The sequence below is a fragment of the Nicotiana tabacum genome, chromosome 17 (genome assembly GCF_000715075.1).
Source record: "Nicotiana tabacum cultivar K326 chromosome 17, ASM71507v2, whole genome shotgun sequence".
NCBI lineage: Eukaryota > Viridiplantae > Streptophyta > Magnoliopsida > Solanales > Solanaceae > Nicotiana > Nicotiana tabacum.
Window position 1 is genome coordinate 8080817 of NC_134096.1, and position 24951 is coordinate 8105767.

General features: G+C 35.8%; 2 protein-coding genes across 2 annotated transcripts; both read right to left on the minus strand.

The window, feature by feature from the left end:
- Positions 1–1762: 1762 nt before the first annotated feature.
- Positions 1763–6265, minus strand: LOC142171507 (uncharacterized). Its single transcript, XM_075233973.1, has 7 exons — positions 6083–6265; positions 5483–5514; positions 5309–5365; positions 3803–3889; positions 2953–3041; positions 2384–2434; positions 1763–2264 (listed from the first exon to the last, which is right to left on the minus strand). The coding sequence occupies exons 1-7, from the start codon at positions 6154–6156 to the stop codon at positions 2241–2243; spliced, it is 414 nt and encodes a 137-aa protein (XP_075090074.1). The 5' UTR covers positions 6157–6265; the 3' UTR covers positions 1763–2240.
- A 7538-nt stretch (positions 6266–13803) lies between these two features.
- Positions 13804–14491, minus strand: LOC142171681 (uncharacterized). The gene is made up of 2 exons (XM_075235367.1): positions 14264–14491; positions 13804–14093 (listed from the first exon to the last, which is right to left on the minus strand). The coding sequence occupies exons 1-2, from the start codon at positions 14487–14489 to the stop codon at positions 13804–13806; spliced, it is 516 nt and encodes a 171-aa protein (XP_075091468.1). The 5' UTR covers positions 14490–14491.
- Between the last annotated feature and the right edge of the window lie 10460 nt (positions 14492–24951).

Consider the following 24951-nt stretch of genomic DNA (forward strand, 5'->3'; position numbering starts at 1 on the left):
ATATGGTCAATTTTTTTGTTAATTAATGTTAAAATGTTGATTCCTTAATATGTGTGAAAACAGTTTTAAAAATAATTAAAGTGAACCGGAGGGAGTATTGACTTGGCACACTCCTTAAGAAACAATAAATAACATGATAATTTTACTATATCACCCCTAATTATTATTATTGGAAAATTAACTTTGACTATTATAAATTCAAAATATTGGGAAATAACAACGATAAATTAGATATAAAATGATAAATTATCCGATACATTATGCTGGAATTTTTTCGGATTTTTAAGCGTGTGTTTGTTCAGATTTTATCTTTACATGAAAAGGTGGCTAAATTTTAATTACTTTTGAAAGTATGACTATTTTTCAATTACCAGTAGTAAATCAGGCTATTTCAGATTATTTTCCCCCCTATATCTTTGTTGTCACAGTTAGGGATGCTTATCGGGCAGATAATTACACTTAACGGTTATCGGATTATAAATGTAGTAATCCGCTAGCCATCCAATAAGACAACGGGCGGATTGGTATCAGATTAACAATTATCAGACGGTTATCGGCTAAACCAAATAAAAAAAAATTGAAACAATCATTCAATCAATACCAAGACTACATATATTGTCATTACACATATTAACTAAATTTGTAAAACCAGAAAAGCACATTCGTTCATAATCAATCAAAAGGCAAAAGCTTCAGTCTTCTCCCTCAAAGCTCTGGCGCTTAACTTAGCTAGAAGCTGTAATTCGATTCTATAATATGCAAATAGATAAAGGTACAACATGTGAGAAAAATTAATATTCATATAAAACTAGGCAGCCACCTATAATTGAATCAAGAAGTTGAAAAAAGAATAATAATATACAAACAACAATGGGAACGAAAGACAACGAAGATTGAGTAGAAAGTTGAGATAAGCTTTCTAAATTTCCAAGAAAACACTTCCAAATTGATGATAAGTAGTTCACAAGAAGTAGTAATCATCCTATTATAATCAAATGATGAAATTCTACGAGCAGATTCAGATTGAGACGAGTGCGAGACTGCCTTATTGTGTCATGAGTAACGAGTGATGACTTATGAGCACGAGGCGACGAGCAGATTCAAATTTTGATTTTTCGACTTCTCAGTTCTCAGAGAGACGACGACTTCTCTGCCTCTGGTGGCTCATGGCTGCAGACAATTGAGAATTAGGAAATAGAAATTAGGGATTTAGCCATTTAGGATTTTAATAGTACTTTATATACATAGGGGTAAAAGTGTAAATATAAAAAATTTTAACGAGTTAACGGTTTATCCGATAAAAAAATTAAGTAATCCGCCCTCAAACCGTTAATTATAAAATCTCAATCCGTTTCTCATCCATTACCCCGATAATTCGATACCAATAAGCCAATAAGTCATCAGTTCGATTCGAATAACGATTTCGGTTCGATTTTGAACAACCCTAGTCACAGTTCTGTTTCCTACTCCCTCCGTTTCATTTTTATCTGGCACAAAGTTTAAGAAATTAAAGAAAACTTTTAACACCTAGATTGTTCTTTCTTTACGTATCTTTCCGTTCTCTTCTTATTAAAAAAATAAATGAGTGAGCTTTTATATTAAGTAGGTTCCAACAAATCATATCATTAAGGGTAAAATAACATGCTAAGATTAAATAGTTTCCCAAATAGAAAAGTGTCAAGACATTTTGGATCAGACTAAAGAAAAAAGCATGACATATAAAATGGGATAGGGGGAATAACACCTTGCAAATCGGGCAGTCTTTAGACAAAGTTACTCTATTTTAAGTAATGGTAACTGCAAAATGTACGATAAAACTTAGAGATGTTGCTAGGTCATCATAGCTTCCTTTCCTTCTTCCACCCTTGGATTACTAGGAAGGACATATTGTCTAAATATTTAACTTTAACTGTTTATCTACACACTTCATTCAAGGTACAAACAATTTGCAGTAGAAGCAGATAGAAGAAGAGCAGGATCGTGAGCGTAGAATGAACTAAACTGCAAGGAGAAGACCAGATTGTTTTTCCTAATGAAAGTTGAAGGAGATGCTGAATCAGAACTATCTGCAGTTTGTATCATTAACATCTTCAACCAAAACGTAAGATTCTTGCAAAATCTTCTTGGTAGATATTATCCCTTGTGCCAACAACTTAATGATAGCTTCTGAACCATGTGGGAAGATCTTCCTTTGTTACAATACGATTCATTGTCAAGAAATCATGCATCTGTTGAAGTCTTCATTGACTAATCATGGACAAAATCTGCAGGCACATCACATCAAGCAGTACAAAAAAAAAACGTTGCCTCGTAAGAATTGTTATTATTAAAGTATGATAATATATGTATACTGACTAGAGTGAAGGAGGAATGCCACATTTACCTTTTCACTGAATATGCGAAATTCTTCTTTCTCCATTGCCTTGTCAAGTTCCTGACAAACGATAATAGAAATTGAAGCAGCATTAACGTTCCTTTGAGAAAGGAAAAAAGATCTAGTCAAAGGGTAGATGAGAAATATTTTGTTCCACCACATAAAATTATTTGATTCTTGTCTTTTGAAAAATATTCACAATACTCCTGAATGATCATTTATAGGAACTAACAACGGATTCATTCCTTCCACTGTCTGCTTTTTGATATAGTTATTTGCTTTGTGAGTATAAAAAGAATAATGGTTTGGGTTGTGTATCTACGTCCAATCTACGGCAGGAGAGAAGGTTCCATTGGAACAAATATTTATTTCAAGTTCTTTTCCAATTAGCATTTCGACTAAAGTAGATATATTGCCCTTTGACTTGACTTCGCACCCTAAATCTATTAAAATAGCACAATATTGGATATTTAAGTAGGTCTATGGTAAGGCAAAGTAAGTGTGTATATATACATACACACACACACACACACACACATAATAAATAAATAAAAATTAAGCAGAGCTATGGTACTTACAGCCTCTGCATCCATAGAAGAATCTATGCTGCATATGAGATTTTGAAGCTCTTTGTTCCGTATAGCCTCACGAATTTCATTGGAAGAAGCTGCAACAAAGCTAGAAGATGTCACAGGGGAAATGAATAACTCAAGAAACAGAATATTGGTTTGGCACATAATAAGAAACTCATTAGATGCTAACAAAACCTTCAATGTCTAGTCTAATAAATCAGTATTTTTGTTGGGAGGAGGGTTATAGAAAGGTCAATCAACGGGCTGTAAATCTGAAAAATTTATAGACAAAGTCCAATAAGGGGTCTACAATTCTTGAAGAACTAGAATATAGAAGAAGTATAGTAGTAAAATCAAAGTTAAAACTCGGTATCAGTAGCTTTGGCTCTTACTAAGGTGAGATTCATAGCAAATCATGTCCTTCTACCTTAAGCAAAAACATATGCATTAATATCATAAATCATACTGGAAACAAAATGATACCTGAATTAATAAAAGATGATAGTGAAGCACAAATCCTTCCCGATTTCAAGCTATAATGTTGTAGAAACTATTTATTCAGTCTTATGAAAGGAACATGAAGTGTATTTCAGGTAATATGAGAAAACACGTCACGTTTTTCTCTTCCATTTGAGCGTCACCATATCCCTCCTTAAGAAACAAGAATTTTTATCTGGAGGTTGCCTCTCGAAGCGCAAGTATGTGCATTTTTTACAAATATGATAAGCTCATGAAGAGCGTGGGCAGTTGTATGTCATCCGCTCGCTATGTTACAGAAATCATGCAGTGAATGAGATACTCAGGTGCTTCCTGAGAATCGGTATTATTTTCTACAACACAATTTTGTGAAACATACCTATAGACTCTAGTCGCAACTGATTCAGCACCTCGCTTTGCTCAGCAACACAGATTGGCTTCTCCACATGTGATTCCGGAGCAGAAGCTGATAGATATAAGTTGAGGCATGATACAATCTTAAAGTAGCATACCATACATCAAGCTTAAATGAAACCACCAAATAATGCCTGAATTATACCAGCTGAATTCATCACTGGTTCACACAAACTAGTCGGAGTCAAAGTGTAAGATGATGCTGACTCATTTTTAAATATATAGCAATAGGCAAGAGGGTTGATGATGATAACTTGCCTTTTACGCAAAGACAAATATTCAATGCTCTTTGGAGAAAACAACAAAAAAAAATGCCTCCATCTCTTTAGATTATGGTGCTAGACCACTGTAACAATTAAATCCAAAACCAGCAAGTCAGCAACCATCCCCCGAGCTATCCACAAGCCTAGTAAGCACCTTCCGCAGAAACCTCCAAAACTACTTCCTCCCATCTACCCCAGCAACCCTCCTCTTTTGCAGCCATTTAACCATCAGCTTTTAAGAAATATCCAAAGCCCTGTAATAACGGACGACCTAACCCCCAGGCTCATGTAGCCTGTATAACCCACCTCCTTCCTCCTCCGGTTCCCTGTAACCCTCCCCTTCACTTTCCCTCTATTCCACTCGTACCTTACCCACTGATGGACCCTTGCCAGCAGTGAAATGGCTATTCAGATGGACGCAAGACCCATTTGATAATGGGAAAGCTTATAGCACTTCCGGAAAATAAAGGTTAAATATGCTCAAAAAGAAAATGTCATGAAGATTTAAGCGGAATAATAGATGTTTCGGTTATTTACATGAGAAAGACATAAAAATGTTGGTTCCTTCACACAGTTAGTAATACAAAATAATTGTGAAAAGAAAGAAAGAAACATAGAAGGTGAAACACTACTCCAAAAGAAGTAGGCGTTGAGTTTGAAAAATCCAAACTACAAATTAAGGTAGTCTAAGGACCAAGAGAATATTCACTTCTTTCTTCCTATTCTCATAAATCCCTTAATCTTTTTAATGAAGATGCATAAGATAGTGGTTCTAAATAGTTTTAACAATAAGATGTGAATGCAGGAAAATGAGAGCAGCGCTAAGCCAGTTGAGGATGCTACTTAGAAAAAGTTGTAAGAAGCATTACTCATTAGTCCATTAACTCGACAATTAAAACTATACATACATAGCAGACAGAAACTTCAATATGATTCTCCAGAAACTCATTCATCAAAGAGAAGGTTCGTGCAATATCGAAGTTTTCAACATGCTAATTGAACGTAATGCGCCATTAGACGCAAGAAGGATAGTTAAATGACAACCAAATAAGGCTAAAGCTCTTGATTACGAAATAATAACAAAGACAATAAACTTCAACTACAATTAAAGGGAAAAAAATATGCATATCATTCACATTCTTATAGTGATTATGCAGAGGTACAAAGATGAAAAAAGTTCAACTTTTTATTTGAGAAGCTATACTTACCAAGCTTTTCCACAGAAGAAGGTTCCAGTTCTGGTTCCGGTTTCACACAGAAAATTTCTGCATAATCCATAAATAAGCTCATGTATAACCCATTTTCATCTTAATCTACAGAAACAAATAAGTAGTGCCTACATTGAATGATCAGATTCATAGAATGTGTTTCCAAGAACAAACCTTTATGCTTCTTGAAACAGACCAAAGAACAACTGCAAGACCAAAACAAAAACAACCAAAAAAGTTATGGGTCTTTCCATAACCTTTCTAATAACACAACCCATTTAAGTTATATGAACCGATAGTATAATGAATTTTTTACATCGTCAACGTAGTTTAACCTGTTATAACAAGTTACTTACCATACCTTAAGTTATTTATATCGTTAGTGTAAGGATTTTTCACACTATCAGATCAGTGATCACTCAAGAATATATACAGGTAAGTCTCCTTAAACTGTGAGATTTGTAATACAGAGTACCAGCTATAACAGGTAAAGGTGACCTAAGGTAAAAAAATTCTTTACACTTATATTGTATATACCTTGAACTCATTAAAAGTATTAAATAGAGAAAGTGACATGTTGTGTAAATATTTTTTCCACAGTCAGGCACAGAACTTAAATTCATTACTAAATTAACAAAACCTACTGCTATTACCCCTCAATCCCAAACTAATTAAGTCCACCGTATGAATCATCTAACTAAAAACCCAGAATTAAATGTAAAAGCAACATAAGCATAATTCAAATAATTAGCAGAGAAAGAAAGGGAAATTTACTAGGGTATGAAGCAATTGGGACATTTGTATTTTGACTGTGCATCGTCGCATACTTTGCAAGTTTTAGGTCCCATTTTCCTTCTGAACGGTTTTGACTTATCGTATTTTCTTTGCTAAAGAATCAAACGCTGCTTATAAGTGATGAGTAGAACGGAGAACAGTTCCCAGCTGAGACCGAAGAGGAAAATTTGTAGATAAACCTTTGGAGTTTTTGCAGGTTTCTGATTAAAATGCCAAATTGGTCCACTAACTTTGAGTTTATATTCAATCTACTCCCCAAAATTAGGTCAAATTGTTTTACCCTCCACTTTTTTAACAAGCTCAAATATATATTTCTCCTTTTTCTGTTTTTTTCTTATATGTTTAATAAAAAGTTGATAAATAAATTTAACTAAGAAATACTACATTGTCATTACGTTTCATTGTACGACCTTATTGTGATAATAAAAATCCGTCGTAGATTTATGTGAACCTAGTTATTTTGATGCGAAATATAAATTTATATATAAAAATTACTAAAAATACAATAAATAGTAAATATGAACTCATAACTTTAATAATAAATTTAATGTTAAAAACCTTAAAAATTGATCTCGTAAAATCTACCTTTACACGTAGACTTCGCGTGCCACACAGTTCCATTCGATCTACTTGCCATTATGTGTAATGTTCAAACTACTATGATCATTAACGTTTGATTGGCAAATGAAATTAACTCAATATCATTAACGTTTTCTCTTAATATCGTTAATTAGTTTATTCCTTGATCCCAATATCCTTCTTTAGTCCTTCTATCTTGGCTTGTTTTGATTCATGGGCAATAACTGATTTAGAATTTTACATTAGACGTGGATGTAAATTATTACGTTCATAAATATACATAACTATTTATAAATAACTCGACGCAAAAACCTTCAAATGAGTCGCAATTATCTTTGATATACATCCACTCGTGCTCATAGAATGTTTTATTTAAATGAGTTATAAGCATTCCGATGTGATATTACTCGTTTAATTTTAGTAGTTAAGAAAGAACGGCGAAATTCATTTGAACAACCGAATGAAAATAAGAGAAGAGTATATAGGTATACGAAATAAAGAAGTTTGCAGAATAATTAGAATAACAAAAATACAGAAATAAATATTAAATTCCTTAAGATTGTTATTCCCCGTCAATAATGCTGTATTTGTAAATAATAATTCTAATTCTGCAAAATATAAATTAACGTAATGAAACAGTTATAAATTCGAGCCCACTGAATTCACAGTGTTTCCTTAAGGAATTTAATCCCCTCCTAGTACCCAAGGTAATGGATTATTTCCTCCCAGGATAGAACGAATTACACACTGGTGTAGCGGTACTTCAAACCCCAGTGTTTCGGCGAACACAAAGTTCGGTAGCAAATCACACTTACAGTTGCTTTGTTTGAAGTTAAAAAAACAATGCAGAATGAAAGAGTATATACTCAGAAAAACGTATGGAAGTTCTGAGAGGAAGGAGTGCAATGTATAGCCAATTTGTTGAGAGAATTGTCAATTGAGTTCTGAGCAATTTCTTCAACACTTGCTGCTCATATTTATAGCAGCCAAGAGGGAGTGCAAGACCAAAACGTCCACCCTTCTTGTTGGAGCAAGCATTAACTTCATGGTGGAGCAAGCACTTCATGGTGGAGTAAGCACTTCATGGTGGAAAGACCATTATCCGGCTGCCAATGATCAAATACACGGATTGGAAAATATCCGTTACAAATACGGATAATCTTACGTTAATATTTACTATTAACAAATAAATTTGGTCCAAAAAATTAATCAATCAATCGATCATTTGACCAAATCCAAATCCAAATCCAAATCCGAAGCCGAAGCCGAAGCCGAAGCCGTAGCCGTAGCCGAAGCCGAGCCGAGCCGAGCGAGCGACGACGACGACGGCGCGAGGCTTGCTTTCTTCTTAACTCTTTAAGAGCTACAAGAAGAGCAATTATATATATACCCACCAAAAATGTCTTCCACTTCCAATATGGGACAATGTCTCATTGTTAAGAGGGAAAAACTTAAAATTTTACTCAAAATTTCATTTTCCCTCCATTTCCCATTCACCCTCATTTTAAGAATATTCATCTTAAAATAAAAACCTCAACAATCCCCCACATGAATGGGGAATGGCTATATCACGGAAGTATGCATGGAAAAATTGTGTGATTTACAAGCAAGGATTAATCGCATCTGGATAAGTAGGTTTCCCTTTGAACTTTCCGTAGTAAACTTATGTCGGATATACTCGGTCAATCGGTAGATTTGATATCTTTGAACCGTCGATCTTTGGTGTATACCTAGACAACCATAAGTCACACAATCAACCCTTAACCGTCTTTGGTTCTCATTGTTGTGTTCGTTTCAGCCATGAACACCGCCTGGTTTCATAAGTGCGTAGAGAACTGGCCTCACAAAGTTCTCCTTGAAGCGGCTAACACTTCACACTTACATAGGTGATTCCTAAACGTGTCATCCTGTAGATACACTATTTGATATACCCCGTATCAAATTTAGAAATCATTAAAAAGCCTTAATGCTTTATCCTTGATACTGAACATTGTCTCATCACGAGAATGGACTAAAATTTTATTTGACAATGTTGAACCGTCATTAATGACTTTGTTTGATCTCCTTGAACCTAGATCTTGGGATCTCCAGTCTTCTAGGTAGAGTTACCGCCACAATGACTTGTTCTCGGCCATAGCCCCATTCCCCTTGATGATTTCTCAACTACCTCTCTAGTTAGGCCTTTTGTAAGTGGATCCGACACATTATCACTTGACTTTACATAGTCAATCGTGATAATTCCTCTAGAGAGTAATTGCCTAACGGTTTTATGTCTTCGTCGTATATGACGAGATTTACCGTTATACATAACGCTCCCAGCCCTTCCAATTGCCGCTTGACTATCACAATGTATGCATATTGGTGCCAACGGTTTGGGCCAAAATGGAATGTCTTCCAAGAAATTCCGGAGCCATTCAGCTTCTTCACCGGCTTTATCTAAGGCTATGAATTCAGCCTCCATTGTAGAGCGGGCAATACATGTTTGTTTGGACGACTTTCAAGATACCGCTCCTCCACCAATAGTGAATACATATCCACTCGTGGACTTAGAATCAGTTGAACCGGTGATCCAATTTGCATCACAGTATCCCTCAATCACCGCAGGGAAATTACTGTAGTGCAATTCAAAGTTCTGGGTATGTTCTAAATATCCCAAAACTCGTTTCATTGCCATCCAATGAGATTGGCCTGGATTGCTCGTATATCGACTCAGTTTACTTATAGCACAAGCTATATCTGGTCGTGTACAATTCATGATATACATTAAGCATCCCAATACACGAGCATAATCCAATTGTGATATGCTTTGGCCTTTGTTCTTTGCTAATGCAAGATTCACGTCAATTGGAGTCTTTGCAACTTTAAAGCCCAAGTGCTTGAATTTTTCAAGTACTGTCTTAATATAATGAGATTGTGACAATGCCAGACCTTGAGGAGTCTTATTGATCTTAATTCCCAGAATTAAATCAGCAATTCCCAAGTCTTTCATATCAAACTTGCTATTGAGCATACGCTTAGTAGTATTTATGTTGGCAATGTCATTACTCATTATCAACATATCATCCACATATAGGCAAACAATGACTATGTGATTTGGAACATTTTTAATGTACACGCATTTATCACATTCATTTATCTTAAAACCATTTGACAACATTGTTTGGTCAAATTTCGCATGCCATTGTTTGGGTGCTTGTTTTAGTCCGTAAAGAGACTTAACAAGTCTACATACCTTCTTTTCTTTACCTGGAACCACAAACCCTTCAGGTTGTTCCATGTAAATTTCTTCCTCCAACTCTCCATTTAAGAAGGCCGTCTTAACATCCATTTGATGAATTTCAAGACCATACACTGCAGCTAATGCTATTAACATCCGTATGGACGTAATTCTTGTAACTGGAGAGTACGTATCAAAGTAGTCTAGACCTTCTCGTTGTCTATACCCTTTGACTACGAGCCTTGCCTTGAATTTATCAATAGTGCCATCATCTTTGATTTTTCTCTTAAAAATCCATTTAGAACCCAAAGGTTTATTTCCAGGAGGAAGATCAACCAATTCTCATGTATGGTTATTCAATATGGATTCTATTTCACTATTGACTGCCTCTTTCCAAAACAATGATTCCGAAGAAGTCATAGCTTCTTTAAATGTTTGAGGCTCATTCTCCAATAAGAAAGTCACAAAATCTGGTCCAAATGAAGTAGACGTCCTTTGACGTTTACTGCGTCTTGGATCCTCCTGATTATATGTACTTTCTTTTGTTTCTTCCCGAGATCGTTTAGATCCTTCACCAAACGACTCACATTCCTTTTTATACGGATATATATTTTCAAAGAACTCAGCATTATCTGATTTTATAACCGTATTATTATGAATGTCGGGATTTTCTGATTTATGAACCAGAAATCGATATGCTTTACTATTTGTCGCATATCCTATGAAAACACAATCAACGGTTTTCGGTCCTATCTTTACCCTTTTGGGTTTAGGAACTTGCACTTTTGCCAAACACCCCCACACTTTAAAATAATTCAAGTTGGGCTTCCTTCCTTTCCATTGTTCATATGGAATGGATTGTGTTTTGCTATGGGGCACTCGATTTAATATTCGATTAGCCGTAAGAATGGCTTCCCCCACAAGTTCTGTGGCAAACCAGAACTTATCAACAACGCATTCATCATCTCCTTTAATGTGCGATTCTTTCTTTCCGCAATCCCATTAGATTGGGGCGTGTAAGGGGTTGTTGTTTGATGAATAATTCCATATTCTAAACATATTTCTTCAAAAGGAGATTCATATTCACCACCCCTATCACTTCTTATCATTTTTACTTTCTTGTTAAGTTGCGTTTCAACTTCATTTTTGTATTGCCTGAATGCGTCTATTGCTTCATCTTTACTATTCAGTAAGTAAACATAGCAATATCGAGTACCATCGTCAATAAAAGTTATGAAATACTTCTTTCCACCGCGAGATGGTATTGACTTCATGTCACAAATATCTGTGTGAATTAAGTCTAAAGGATTTGAATTCCTTTCAACTGACTTATAAGGATGTTTAACATACTTAGATTCCACACATATTTGACATCTTAATTTTTCGCATTCAAACTTGGGCAGTACTTCCAAGTTAATCATTTTCCGCAAGGTTTTATAATTGACATGACCCAAACGTACATGCCATAAATCATTTGACTCAAGTAAGTAAGAAGAAGCTGAAATATTATTATTATTTTCAACAACCATTACATTTAGGTTGAAAAGGCCCTCGGTGAGGTAACCTTTTCCCACAAATATTCCATTCTTACTAATTACAACCTTGTTGGATACAAAAACGCACTTAAAACCGTGCGTAACAAGAAGTCCAGTAGAGACTAAATTCTTTCTCATTTCGGGAACATGAAGGACATTGTTCAAAGTCATGACCTTGCCAGAAGTCATTTTTAGAAATACCTTCCCATATCCTTCAACTTTTGCTGTTGAAGCATTTCCCATATAAACTGTCTCTCCGGGTTCAGCAAGAGCATAGGTAGCAAAAGCCTCTCTAACTGCACAAACATGGCGAGTGGCTCCAGAATCAAACCACCACATTTTAGGATTTCCCACCAAGTTACATTCAGAGAGCATGGCACACAAGTTATCAACATCATCATGGTTTACTACCATGTTTGCTTGACCCCTTTTCTTGTCTTTCTTCGGAGCACGACACTCCGTAGACTTGTGTCCAGTTTTCCCACAGTTGTAGCAGTTTCCACTGAACCGCTTCTTGCTTGGGTTGTACTTCGGACCAGAAGCCTTCTTCCTCTTCTTGTTAGCTTCAACAATATTTGCTCCCATTATTGTTGAATTTCCACGGCCTCTCCTTTCAGCAGCTTTATTGTCCTCTTCGATTCTCAACCGAACAATGAGATCTTCAAGGGACATTTCCTTTCGTTTGTGTTTCAAATAATTTTTGAAGTCCTTCCACAATGGAGGCAACTTCTCAATCATTGCTGCTACTTGGAATGCTTCGTTGATTACAAGACCTTCAGCAAGTAGATCATGAATAATCACTTGCAATTCCTGGACTTGAGTAATAACAGACTTGCTATCTATCATTTTGTAGTCCAGAAATTTTGCGGCAACGAATTTCTTCATCCCGGCATCTTCAGTCTTATATTTCTTTTCAAGCGCATTCCACAATTCTTTGGATGTCTCCATGCTACTGTATACATTATACAGATTATCATCCAGTCCGCTAAGAATATAATTCTTACATAAAAAATCAGAATGCTTCCACGCTTCAATCACGAGAAAGCGTTCATTATCTGGAGTTTTATCCGGCAGATCAGGAACATCTTCCTTGATGAACTTCTGTAGACATAACGTAGTCAAGTAGAAGAACATCTTCTGCTGCCAGCGCTTGAAATCAATCCCGGAAAATTTTCCGGGTTTTTCTGCCGGTGCCAACGCCGGTGTTCGGCTTGTCGTTGCGTTGGCAGTCGCCATCGGAACAGCTTGGTTTTCGTTTTCAGTCATCATCTTTTCTGTAAAAGAATGACACAAACAAACGTTTAATACACGTTTTCAAACTGGAATAAAAATCACGTAGATTTTAATATCCAACAAAACGCCACGAAGGCTTAACTCTCCAAAACGGGAGTACACAAACCACAAAGGTTTTAGTTTGCAGAATAATTAGAATAACAAAAATACAGAAATAAATATTAAATTCCTTAAGATTGTTATTCCCCGTCAATAATGCTGTATTTGTAAATAATAATTCTAATTCTGCAAAATATAAATTAACGTAATGAAACAGTTATAAATTCGAGCCCACTGAATTCACAGTGTTTCCTTAAGGAATTTAATCCCCTCCTAGTACCCAAGGTAATGGATTATTTCCTCCCAGGATAGAACGAATTACACACTGGTGTAGCGGTACTTCAAACCCCAGTGTTTCGGCGAACACAAAGTTCGGTAGCAAATCACACTTACAGTTGCTTTGTTTGAAGTTAAAAAAACAATGCAGAATGAAAGAGTATATACTCAGAAAAACGTATGGAAGTTCTGAGAGGAAGGAGTGCAATGTATAGCCAATTTGTTGAGAGAATTGTCAATTGAGTTCTGAGCAATTTCTTCAACACTTGCTGCTCATATTTATAGCAGCCAAGAGGGAGTGCAAGACCAAAACGTCCACCCTTCTTGCCGAAGCCGAAGCCGAAGCCGAAGCCGAAGCCGAAGCCGAAGCCGAAGCCGAGCCGAGCGAGCGACGACGACGACGGCGCGAGGCTTGCTTTCTTCTTAACTCTTTAAGAGCTACAAGAAGAGCAATTATATATATACCCACCAAAAATGTCTTCCACTTCCAATATGGGACAATGTCTCATTGTTAAGAGGGGGAAACTTAAAATTTTACTCAAAATTTCATTTTCCCTCCATTTCCCATTCACCCTCATTTTAAGAATATTCATCTTAAAATAAAAACCTCAACAAATATGTCACTTAATACAATGCAAAACGTTCAAACAAACTCAAATAAATTATTAAATAAATAAAAAGAACGAAATTACACTCTTAACAAACTTTGATATCCAAACTTGCATGAAAATGTCACTCGACTTAAACTATGAAATATCCTCTTATGGCGATGGAAGACTTCCAACCCCACTCCCTGAACCATCACAACCACCCCCCAACCCCCCTGCTCCACCCAACCCACCTACACCCCCCAACCCCTCTGTGCCCCCTAACCCCCCTGCACCACCAAGTCCACCAGCACCACCCCCCAACCCCCCTAATCCACCAAGTCCACCAGCACCAACCCCTACAGGTACCCCGCCTAATCCACCAAGTCCACCAGCACCACCCCCTACAGGTACCCCACCTAATCCACCAAGTCCACCAGCACCACCCCCTACCGGTACCCCACCTAATCCACCAAGTCCACCAGTACCCCCTACCCCACCAAGTCCCCCTATCCCACTACCCCCTGCCCCACCAAGTCCCCCTAACCCACTACCCCCTGCCCCACCAAGTCCCCCTAACCCACTACCCCCGCTCCACCAAGTCCCCCTACCCCACCAAGTCCACTAGCACCACCAACTCCACCACCTAGACCACCACCAAGACCACCTACCCCAACACCAACTCCACCAACAGGCAGCCCATTGCTTCCAATACCACTAAATCCTCCAACACCACCAAACCCTACAAAATTTTTCTGATCAGTAAGACCTTTCTCACTAGGCACTTCTCTTGCTTTTGTGGTACAAACAACTACTAATAAACCAAGAAAAACAAATACCATGTTGGACAACTTAGCCATACTTCTTTTAAATAAGCCTCTCTTTTTTTTAATAAGCACCCTTGACATATGATACCAGGTTCCTTCAATAGCCTTTTATAGATAGAAATGGTTTGGTGTCTTAGTTGAGAAGGGATGGTAAGCATTAAATGGGATTCAATGCAATATCATGGCTCCTGTTTAAAATGGCTCTTTAAACAAAAGAACTCATCGGCTGTGTTTGGTACGAACAAAATTGGTTTTTTTTTGGAAAATATTTTCTTGGAAATTTTTCGGTAATTTAGGCAAATAATATATAAGATGAAATGGGTAAGGGCCGAGTAGCCGTGGCAAGTGGGGGAGGTCGCAGGCGCAGGTTCCGGTGGAGGGAGGGGTGGGTCGGGTGGGTGGGGGCGTGGGAAAAAGAATGGGAAAGATCGAGAAAAAGTTTTGGAAAATATTTTCCTCTAGGAGGTAAGTTATTTTCTTCGATCGGAGAAAAATGAGTTCGCCGTAAAAATATCTTCCAAAATATTTAAACCAACCAAATATGAAAAAATTAAAACACTTAGACATTATTATATATCGATCTTTAGTAGTTAAATATTTCACAAAATACTATCTCATTTGCTAATGTTATTATCAATATTCAATAAAAATATTTTGTACTATCTAATCAAATATCAGAAAAAAAATGAAAAAAAATTATTTTTTAAATAATAAGCCATTTCTCAGAAACAATTTCTAAAAAATGACTTATGTTATACCAAATTTACACCAAGTATTTGTTTTGTTTTTCTTTTTTGTGTCTCAACTAACTTTCAGCCATTTGCTTTACAAGCTAGCTGGAAATTATGGGCCAAACCAATGCATTGATTTACACATACTGATCATTACTAATACTGTGCCCTGTCAGTCGGTACGGTATGATATTTAGATATTTCGATTCGGTATTTGATTTCCTAAAATACTATACCAATACCGTACCTAATTAAATTCGGTATGGTTCGATTTTTTTCCTTTTGGGTTATTCGGTACGATAACTTCGATTTGTTCGGCTTAAATATTAACTATGTATAGAGTCATAAACTGTAATATTCTTAATTAAAGTGCTCACAAATATAAAAATAAAAATGTTCTAAGCATTATTGATAAAAAAATTCTTCAAAACTAGCAAATATCAATCCATCAAGAGAAAAAAGTACATAAAGGAATAAATTTAATCATTAAAAATATCTTATTACTTACTTAGAGTTAATTTCTGAACTTAAAGAATACAACAAGAATTAATCCAACAAATGCAATTCAATACACGAGAAGAAACACCCCAAAATAGTAAAAGTATTAGAGGATAAGAGTCAAAATTTACAACCTACATTGTTCCTCAATTTTCCTAAAGAAGTACATAGGCATTACTACTAGATTCAAAGAAGTATTATGTTATAGTTAATAATGTGTATTGTGTAACTTATTATATATTTCGGCACGGTATTGGTATTTCGGTATTATTTTTTTAATTACCAAATATTATATCTAATACCAACATTTTGTAAAATTTTAAACCAAATACCATACCAAATACCAAAAGTTTTATTTCGGTATGGTAATTCGGTATTTACCAAACTATGCACAATTCTGGTCACTCCCATCCTGATGCTAAGAAATACACTACTATTACCTACTACTTTAAATGGATAATAATTGAATATATATATATATATATATATATATATATTACAAATATGTGCATTGGTAGTGCCAGAAATAAAAATTGAAGGGCCAAGTGGTATATGTTCAAATTTATAGCAGGCTTTGACATAGTATACAGTTATAGCCGAATTCTTCTGAAGAGTTTAACATCTGTATGTTAATATTGTGCAAGTCACCTAACATTCTAACTTGTTTTCAATCTCGACAAAGAAATAAAAGTATAATTCTCTGCTCGATTGTAACGCCTGTTAGTCTTTTATTTTAGTCTGCCATGTAAAAATCTCTCGAGTGTCTACGATAGATTCGATCAATCCCGTAGTGAAGAGAAGTTTGGGCTTTTCATTCTTGTTCCTTTTAATTGAGCGAGATAAGAAAAACGAGATATCAAGTGGAGAACTTCTTTTTATTACTTGGATGTACTAACTAGTTATGAAATCAGATTGACGTCCACCTATGTTCTAGCTCGCCGAAGAGCTAGATTTGCCTCAATTTTTGCCTTATTCCTTCAGGCTTTTTCAGATTAGCTTCCACTATTTCAAGAGTTTGCTGAGCTTCTTGTGGATCAATGCCGATATTTTTACATCATCGGGTTAAATGATCTACATAACAAGTAATCGTCTAAAAAATTCTGATTTATTAACTTACAAATATATATAAATAACCTCTTTTTGTTTCTCACCCGAAGTCCAATATTCGTATTAAGATCCCGATTAATTCGGATTCGGGCCTATAAGAACCATTAAAGTAAGCAGCGTTCCCTATCACAAAAAAAAATTATTCTCAAAACTCGAACTAAGACCTCTTGTTAAAGATAGAAGAATTATATCCATTCGCACCACCAACTCTTAATAGTATATTGTAAATAACATATTATAACCATTTAAAATACACAATAATATTAAAATTATTTACATTGTAAAGGCAGCATATATCTACCTTTGCGAAAACCTAGGACATATACATGACTCACATAAATTCTCTATTTGTTTAAGATATCTTCTTGGTAAATATGCAATGCAATAATATTGAAGTCTCCATCTGGTTGCCACGAATTAATCATATGGAGGCTACACTTGTACCTCACAGCATATATATTGCTTGTCATTAATGCGCACTTATTATATGATCACGAAAATTATCATGAGATAATTGTTCTAGTTGCGGTTAAAGACGGATTTAAATTTAAGTTCTCTATCCGTCCAATTCTTAAGGTTTTTAGTATGCATTCATTATATTTTTAATATTATGAGTTTATGTTTACTATTTACTATAATTTTAGTGAATTTACATATAAATTTATGCGACAACAAAAATATTAGATTCAGATGAACCTGCTATCTCAAGGCTCCTCCGCCCCTTGCTGAAATGCCTGCCATCCTATAATGCCAAGTAACATTAATTGCATTTAGAGCAGAGGAAATAGAAAATTTACCTGCATTTGTTGCGTCTTATTAGTAAAACTAACATATATTTTTTTAAACTAACTTTTTTATTAATCACTAGTGTAAATCTTTACATAATCATAGCTCGACTAACTCAGTCAGCTATCTATAAAAAAACACCTAAAGACAAAGCCTATACATTATAAACTACAAACTATCTACTAAAACTGAAGGTTGTGCATGATGATTTGGACGCGTGGTGTTGCTCTGACATGGCATATCACTGCTATCTCTTTTGCATCTGCTTTCCAACTTTTACTCCTCTTCTAAAATATTCTATGGTTTCTCTCCATCCATATAGCATATAGACATTTCGTATATGACATCCTGAATATTTGAGCTTGTGGTGATCTCCCTTTTTAACTTTTGATAGCCCATTCCAGATGGTGGCTCCAATGTGTATACTTGTAGCTTTGCTGTTGAAGCCACTGCAGAGTCTTTTCCCAGATTTTCTTGGTGTATTCACATCCTGCTAGCAGGTGATCTGTTGATTCATCTTGGGCTTGACATAGACTGCATTTTACTTCTACATTTATTTCCCATCTTATGAGTCTGTCAGTGGTCAACAATTTACCCTGTAATCCTAGCCACATAATTATCTTGGCTTTAGGTCGAGCATCATTTCTATACATGAGACATTTTCACGGCACTCTGGTATTGTTGGGTAGTAGCTGCTTATATATCAAGCTAGTGATGTTATTCTTTTTTGATCAATCATTTCGTATTAGCTTTAGATCCTCTCTAGCTTCCATTATCTTCCGAATGATCTAACAGGTTTGTTAAGGAATGCCTATATCCTGGATTTGTTAACCTCTTATATAGTATGCATGTACCCATCAAATCCACATCTTATCTTGTTTGTGAGCAAGGTCCCAATATGTCTTTGTCACATCATCTTTGTTCCACAATTTGATGTTAATTAGGTTTAGTCCTCCCATGAACTTTGAAAAGCACACTCTTTCCTATGCTACCAGTGCTTTCTCTGTGACTGTGTTAGTCCCAGACCAGACAAAGCTCCTACAGTAAGCCTCTATGAGTGGCAGAATGTTTTAAGGTATTAGGAATAATTGAGCCCGATATGCCTGAACCCCAAACGCAACTGATTGTACCAACTGAACCATACATGCATAAGAGAGTTTTTTTGGCCGTCCGGAAAGTAATTCTAGCTATAATCTTGTCAACAAGTGGATTCCACTGGATAAGGTTTAGCTTATTTGTTGATAGTGGTACACTAAGGTACTTAAAAGGATGGTGTCCTTGATTGAACCCCAACTTAGCTAAGATTGCTTCTCTCTCCTGTTGTTGAACCCCTCCAAAATATACACAACTCTTCCCCATATTAGCCTGAAGCTGTAGAGAAGTGAAGGAAGCATTGTTGCATTATTGCTACTGATGTTAGGTCACCTCTAGTGAACATAAGTAACAACAACAACAACAACGACCCAATAAAATCTCACTAGTGGGGTTTGGGGAGGGTAGTGTGTACGCAAACCTTACCCCTACCCCGAGGGAGTAGAGAGGTTGTTTCCGAAAGACCCTCGGCTCAAGCTAGTGAACATAAGTAAATCATCTGCAAAACTGAGATGAGTGATTCCCTGTTTAGCACATCTAGGATGATATTTAAAATCTTTTACTTCTTTGAGTTTATTGAGGCTTCTACTAAGATACTCCATAGCCATAGCAAAGAGAAAATGGGACACTGGATCCCCTTTTCTGAGGCCATTTGCAACATTAAAAGGCACAGTTGGTTCCCCATTTATCACAATGGTATAGTTCACTGTATGCACACATTTCACTATCCATGTGATAAATTGAGGTGGGAAACCTAGTTCAAATATGACTTGCTCCAGAAAAGGCCATTTAACAGAATCATATGCCTTTTGAAGATCAATTTTGATCATGCACCTAGGTGATACTTGCTTCGTGGAATATGACTTCACTAGTTCATTGGCAAGTATGATATTGTCAGCAATTTTTTGTCCTGGTATGAAGCATGCATGTGCTTGACAGATGATATCAGCAATCATTGGTTGCATTCTAGATGCCAATATCCTTGCTATAATCTTATATAGGACAGAACAACATGCAATTGGCATATACTTCTTTACTGTGGTAGGGTAAGCAGTTTTTGGCACTAATGTAATAGCAGTATAATTGAATGCCTTATACATTTTTCCAGTACTAAAGAAATCTTTGACTGCTTCCACTATATCTCCCTTCACTACCTGCCAGGCATTTTTGAAGAAGCAAGAGTTATAACCATCTACATCTGGAGACTTCTCATCTCCTATTGAATTCAATGCTTTGAATACCTCCTGCTCAGTGACCTCTGTATATAAGTCAAGTTTCTGTTTGTGGGATAGGGTAGGGCCTTTCCTCATGGTGTACTTGTTGACTGCTGGCAAATTTTTAGGCCTTTGTAGAAAGCTACAATCTATTCTTTGATGCTTTGAGGGTCTAAAAGTTTAGTGCCAAACATTAAAGTTATCTCATTAATCTGGTTTCTTTGTACATTTTCTTTGACAATAGCTGAGAAGTATTTTGTGTTAGAATCCCCTGGTCTTATCTAGTGTGCCTTGAATTTCTGATGCAATACTTGCTCCTCAATCATAGACCATTTCCCCAAGTTGTGTAGCCGATGTCTCTCCATTTTTACTAACGCATCAGAATATTGGTTACTGATTTATTTCTGAGTGTTAATCAATTCAGCTCTAGTCTTCTCAATCTTGTGAGATATAAACTTGAACTCTTCATTGTTAAGCTGCTTTAACATGGGCCTGAGAGCTTTTAGCTTTAGCCAAATATCTTTCATCTTGTTGTCAGCCATATTATTCTTCCATATTTGGTCTACAAGTTGTAAGAAGTTGTCATGGTTAGCCCATACATTAAAAAATCTAAATGGTACCTTAATGTTGTGCTTTAGATTGGCCATTACTAGCTAGTACCTTTAGAGAGTGATCTGATATAAGGGGAATGTCATATTCTACAGGTAAGTGTCCCATTGCATCATCACTCATGATTCCTAAAATGTTCTGTCTAGTCTACTGTAGATTCTATCCGTACCACTTTGTTTATTGGTCCATGTGTAGTATTCACCTTTCCATTAGAGTTCATTGAGTATTAAGCCTCGCATACAATCAGCATAGTCTTTAGTCTCTGCATAGATGACTGGGTTCGCAAATATTTTGTCTTATGGTAATAGTACTGTATTGAAGTCACCAGTAACTATCCATGGGATGCTTATCCCATGTGCCACCTCTTTCAAGTTCCCCCATAAGGTTGTCTTTTAGTCTATTGTATTGTAACCATTTACAATAGTTAGCAAGCAATTCATAGGACCTGTATGGCTTTTAACATGACAGTGTATTAGCTGAGCTTCAGTTTTGAGCATTTGCACTGTATAGCAATTTGGATCCCAGCTTATCTAAATTCTCTCATTTGTTGGTTCATGGTAGTTCATTAGTTTCTCCCATCTTGGCATTATCTTTTGGGCATTGTGTTCTTTAACTTTTGTCTCTACCAATCCTGCCAGTTTGATGTTATTATTTTTCATGTAGTTTCTCAATCCCTTTTGTTTATACCTCTTATTTACTCCTCTAGCATTCCAAAATAACCACTTTCTAGAGTAAAGTATGGATCCCTACACCTATCCACCTCTTATTTACTCCTCTAGCATTCCAAAATAACCACTTTCTAGAGTAAAGTATGGATCCCTACACCTATCCAGGAGTATGAATTTGTTTTCACTATGCCCCTTTCTACTTGGTTCTGACCCATATTTTGTAGGTATTGCTCTGAGCTCAGGGAAGTTCTGAAGATTAAAAGATGGACTTGCACTGGCTTTACCCTCTGTATGATGCATGATATAATTTTCTCCTGCCTCTGCTGATTTGTGTGCATGTTTACCGGTTGTTCTTGAACTTCTTGGTTGTTCTAGATTTGGTGGCCTTAGTACACCTTCATCTATTATCCTCTTCTGCTTAGGATCCTCTTGTTGTCTCTTCTATTGAAGAGACTATTCTGGTACAATATTTTGTTCTGTAGATGATACTATAGGGCCCTTGGATCTCCATTCATATGTGACATGTTTGTTATCTCTTTTCCTTTGTTGTTGTTGCACTAGAGGTTTGGCTCTGGATTGACAACTATGACTAACAATCCGGCACTTCTCACAAAACATAGGCTTCCAATCATATGTTACCTATTGCTGAAATTTTCTTCCTTTTGGGTCAATCACAGTGATTTCATCAGGAAAAGTTCGACTCACATTTTCTTCAATTAGCATTCGTGCATAAGATATCCTTATTTGTTGAGTAGTACATTCATCAGCATACAAGGGTGTGCCTGGAACACTAGAAATTCTGCTCAATGACTTACTACTCCAGCAACTCATTGGTAGATTAGGAAATTTCACCCAAAGAGGGATGTCAGTTGGAAACTCCTTGCTAAAATCAAACTCGGGTGTCCAAGGTTTCAAGATTATCGGTCTATTGTTTATTGTATATGGCCCAGCATAGAAAACATCATGCATATCACTGATAGAGTGAAACTTAAGCACATAGTAGCCTTCTTCATGATAATAAACATTATGAATAGCAACTTTAGACCAATTTTGCTCAATGTAACGACACATTGCATTATATCCTGGAGTCTCACCAATAATGTAAGCTATTAATGCACATCTCCATTTCTCTTCCTCTGGTACTACTTCATTTTCTTCCAATTATACTGGTGGTTGGCCATCCACCAGTTGGGGAGGGGTGTATGAAAGGGTCATGGCATTAGTAATTGACCTATTACCTTTAAACAGATTAGTCCATGTCCCCATATGCTTTGGGTCTTTTGCTCGTTTTTTGTTAGCTTGTTCTGCATCTTTCACTGTTTCATTGGTTACTGTAGCATTTTCTCCCAGTGGCTGTTGTGTACTATTTGCTGCAATCACTTCTGTTTCCTTTATCATTTGTGTATCCTCTGTATCCTTGGTCATTGCAATCCCTTCGATTGACTTAGGATTAGCAATTGGCAGCCCCTCAATTGACTTAGGGTTTGCAATTTGGGGGTTTTCTCCTTCAGGGCTAGGAGATGATTCCTCACTTAATTGTAGTCATTGTGCCACTGTTTTAGGGTTTGTTGTAGATCCCAGTGCGTTATTTCTCTTATCCTTCATTATCTGTATTGAGGTAGTTTCTGCTATCTTAGGTCGGGCTTCCTCTGTTTGTACACGATCTTCCACTGAGCTCCCAAAAGCAACTAGCGGAACTTTCTTAGGTCTTCCTCGTCCTCGTCCTCGTCCTCGCCCTCTTGCCATGGACGATTCCGGCGTACAGTTAGCTAACTTGCACAAATCGCATGAGAGAGAAGAGAGACTTTTCTTTGCCCTCTTTTTAGAAAACTAACATATTAATCATGCCGAATTGTGTTAAATAGAAATAAAATAGGAGCAATATTTGAGGTTCATGTTGAGGCAGATATTTGAAAATCTAATTAGTTAGACGATTAAAAGAAAGGATCACTCAGCCCTATGCTCCAAGCGAACACGGGTACAATAGTCACAGGTAAGCAATGAAGATCAAGCCTTGCATAATATGTACACAAATATATTAGAAGTTAGAATATAGAAAACAAACTAGAATGTAGGAACCAATAAGCTTCAAATTATGGATCCGCCTCTAGTTTGAACTCATGGAATTTAGATTTTGAATTTGTAATCAGATCACTTATAAATATAAAGTAATTAGAGGTAAATATTAATTATACGCATTAATTAATAACCTATTAAAAGTTGTAATTATTTTCTATAATAAGTTAAACTAGTAAAAGTTTTAGATTATCTATATATATATCCTTTAAATCCTTTTTCTATTGAATATATTTCTATTTATCCTCCTCAGTCATCTAAGTTATGTATTAGAATATATATCCAAGTTTGAGAGGAAGAATAATATCTTATTTAATCTATACTATATTAAAAGCACGAAGGCCCTATCGAAATGCCGTTCGCTTTTTGTGCGTTATATGTTGGACATACTTGTAAATGTAATCGTTAATTTGTTTGGAAAAAATCAAAAAGTGTTGTGTGCTTAATTCCTTTTAGGTTTAAAATTCTTTAGAATTTGTATTATTGGGGTTTTGGAATTCTGGCCTCGAGAGTTCTTTTTTCCTTTGGTTCTTGTTTCCTTTAGTGTTAGGATTCTTGGGATCCTTTTTCGTAGGTTTTTATTTTCTTTAGTTTTATGATTCTTTAGATTCTGTCTTTTTAATTACGGTGTGTGTTTTTCTCATTGTTCCTTTTGTGTTCGTTTAGGATGTAATTTTCATTCTCTCTTTTGTGTAGGTTTAGTTTCTTATATCATTATTACTATATCAGATTTAAAAAACTCATTCCTATGAAATCGGTAAAATAACACTCCTATTCGTAATCAAGTAAGCAAATAAAAACTTAAATAGAAAAGCACATACATGAAAGAACCTTAATAATAAAAAGAATGAGTTTAGTTACAAATCTATTACTTTCTCAACCGTTTTTCTTTGTCAATATTATATTGGTTTCATCCTTGGCTTGATATCATGTGATTGAAGCTTTAGTTAAAGTTCGGTGGTGTAGTTTTGTTTTACTACCTTTTATGATTTATGCTATATTTTGGTATTACTTGAGATATCATTTTGGCGTATGTACCATTCTTAGATTTTATTTTTATTTTCTTGATACCTCCTATGGTGTTTTATGTGTAATTTTTATTTTATAACTTTGGGAAATTGACTTTATGTATTCCACTGCGATGCATGGAGATAGTCATACTGTCAATTAGTGATTGACGTATAGGGCCAAGGTCAGCTTCTTATGCTACTTGTAGATTGTTGTAGTTTACTTTTAATCAAGAAAATCAGCTTTAACTGATATTGCTTTAATGTCACGGATATACACCGATCTACTTTGATTTTATAATTTTCTATATCCATTGGTTGCCTCTAGAAAACTAGAGTCCTCCAACAATATTACTATTCAGGAACATAATTCAAATTTATTTATTTTTTAAACACCTGCTTAGTTAAAATACCATTACATAAATTGAGATGGTAGAAGTATTACTTTGGGATATGCTAATTCCTCCTTTCATGTTGTAATTTTCAGCACTTTTGCTTATTTTATCTTATTTTATAGCTCAAACATATTTTTAAATAATATCTATATAATTTGTAAAATAGTTTACTCAATAACATAGGGTACACGTACAACGCGCGTATCATAAGACTAGTTTAAGAAAAGAGGCGGAGCTAGGTAAGAATATTTAATTGAATCCCCTTAATTGAAAATTATATTGATCATTACCCGGTGCACTAAGCTCCCGCTA

What these genes read in the sequence shown, in the direction of transcription:
- LOC142171507 (XM_075233973.1), bottom strand. Translation starts at nt 6,156, where the DNA reads ATGGGACCTAAAACTTGCAAAGTATGCGACGATGCACAGTCAAAATAC. An exon ending in CTGTTTCAAGAAGCATAAAG is followed by an intron (nt 5,366 to 5,482) that starts GTTTGTTCTTGG and finishes TGGATTATGCAG; the next exon opens with AAATTTTCTGTGTGAAACCG. An exon ending in CTTCTATGGATGCAGAGGCT is followed by an intron (nt 2,435 to 2,952) that starts GTAAGTACCATA and finishes ATCGTTTGTCAG; the next exon opens with GAACTTGACAAGGCAATGGA.
- LOC142171681 (XM_075235367.1), bottom strand. Translation starts at nt 14,489, where the DNA reads ATGGCTAAGTTGTCCAACATGGTATTTGTTTTTCTTGGTTTATTAGTA. An exon ending in TGGTCTAGGTGGTGGAGTTG is followed by an intron (nt 14,094 to 14,263) that starts GTGGTGCTAGTG and finishes TTGGTGGATTAG; the next exon opens with GTGGGGTACCGGTAGGGGGT.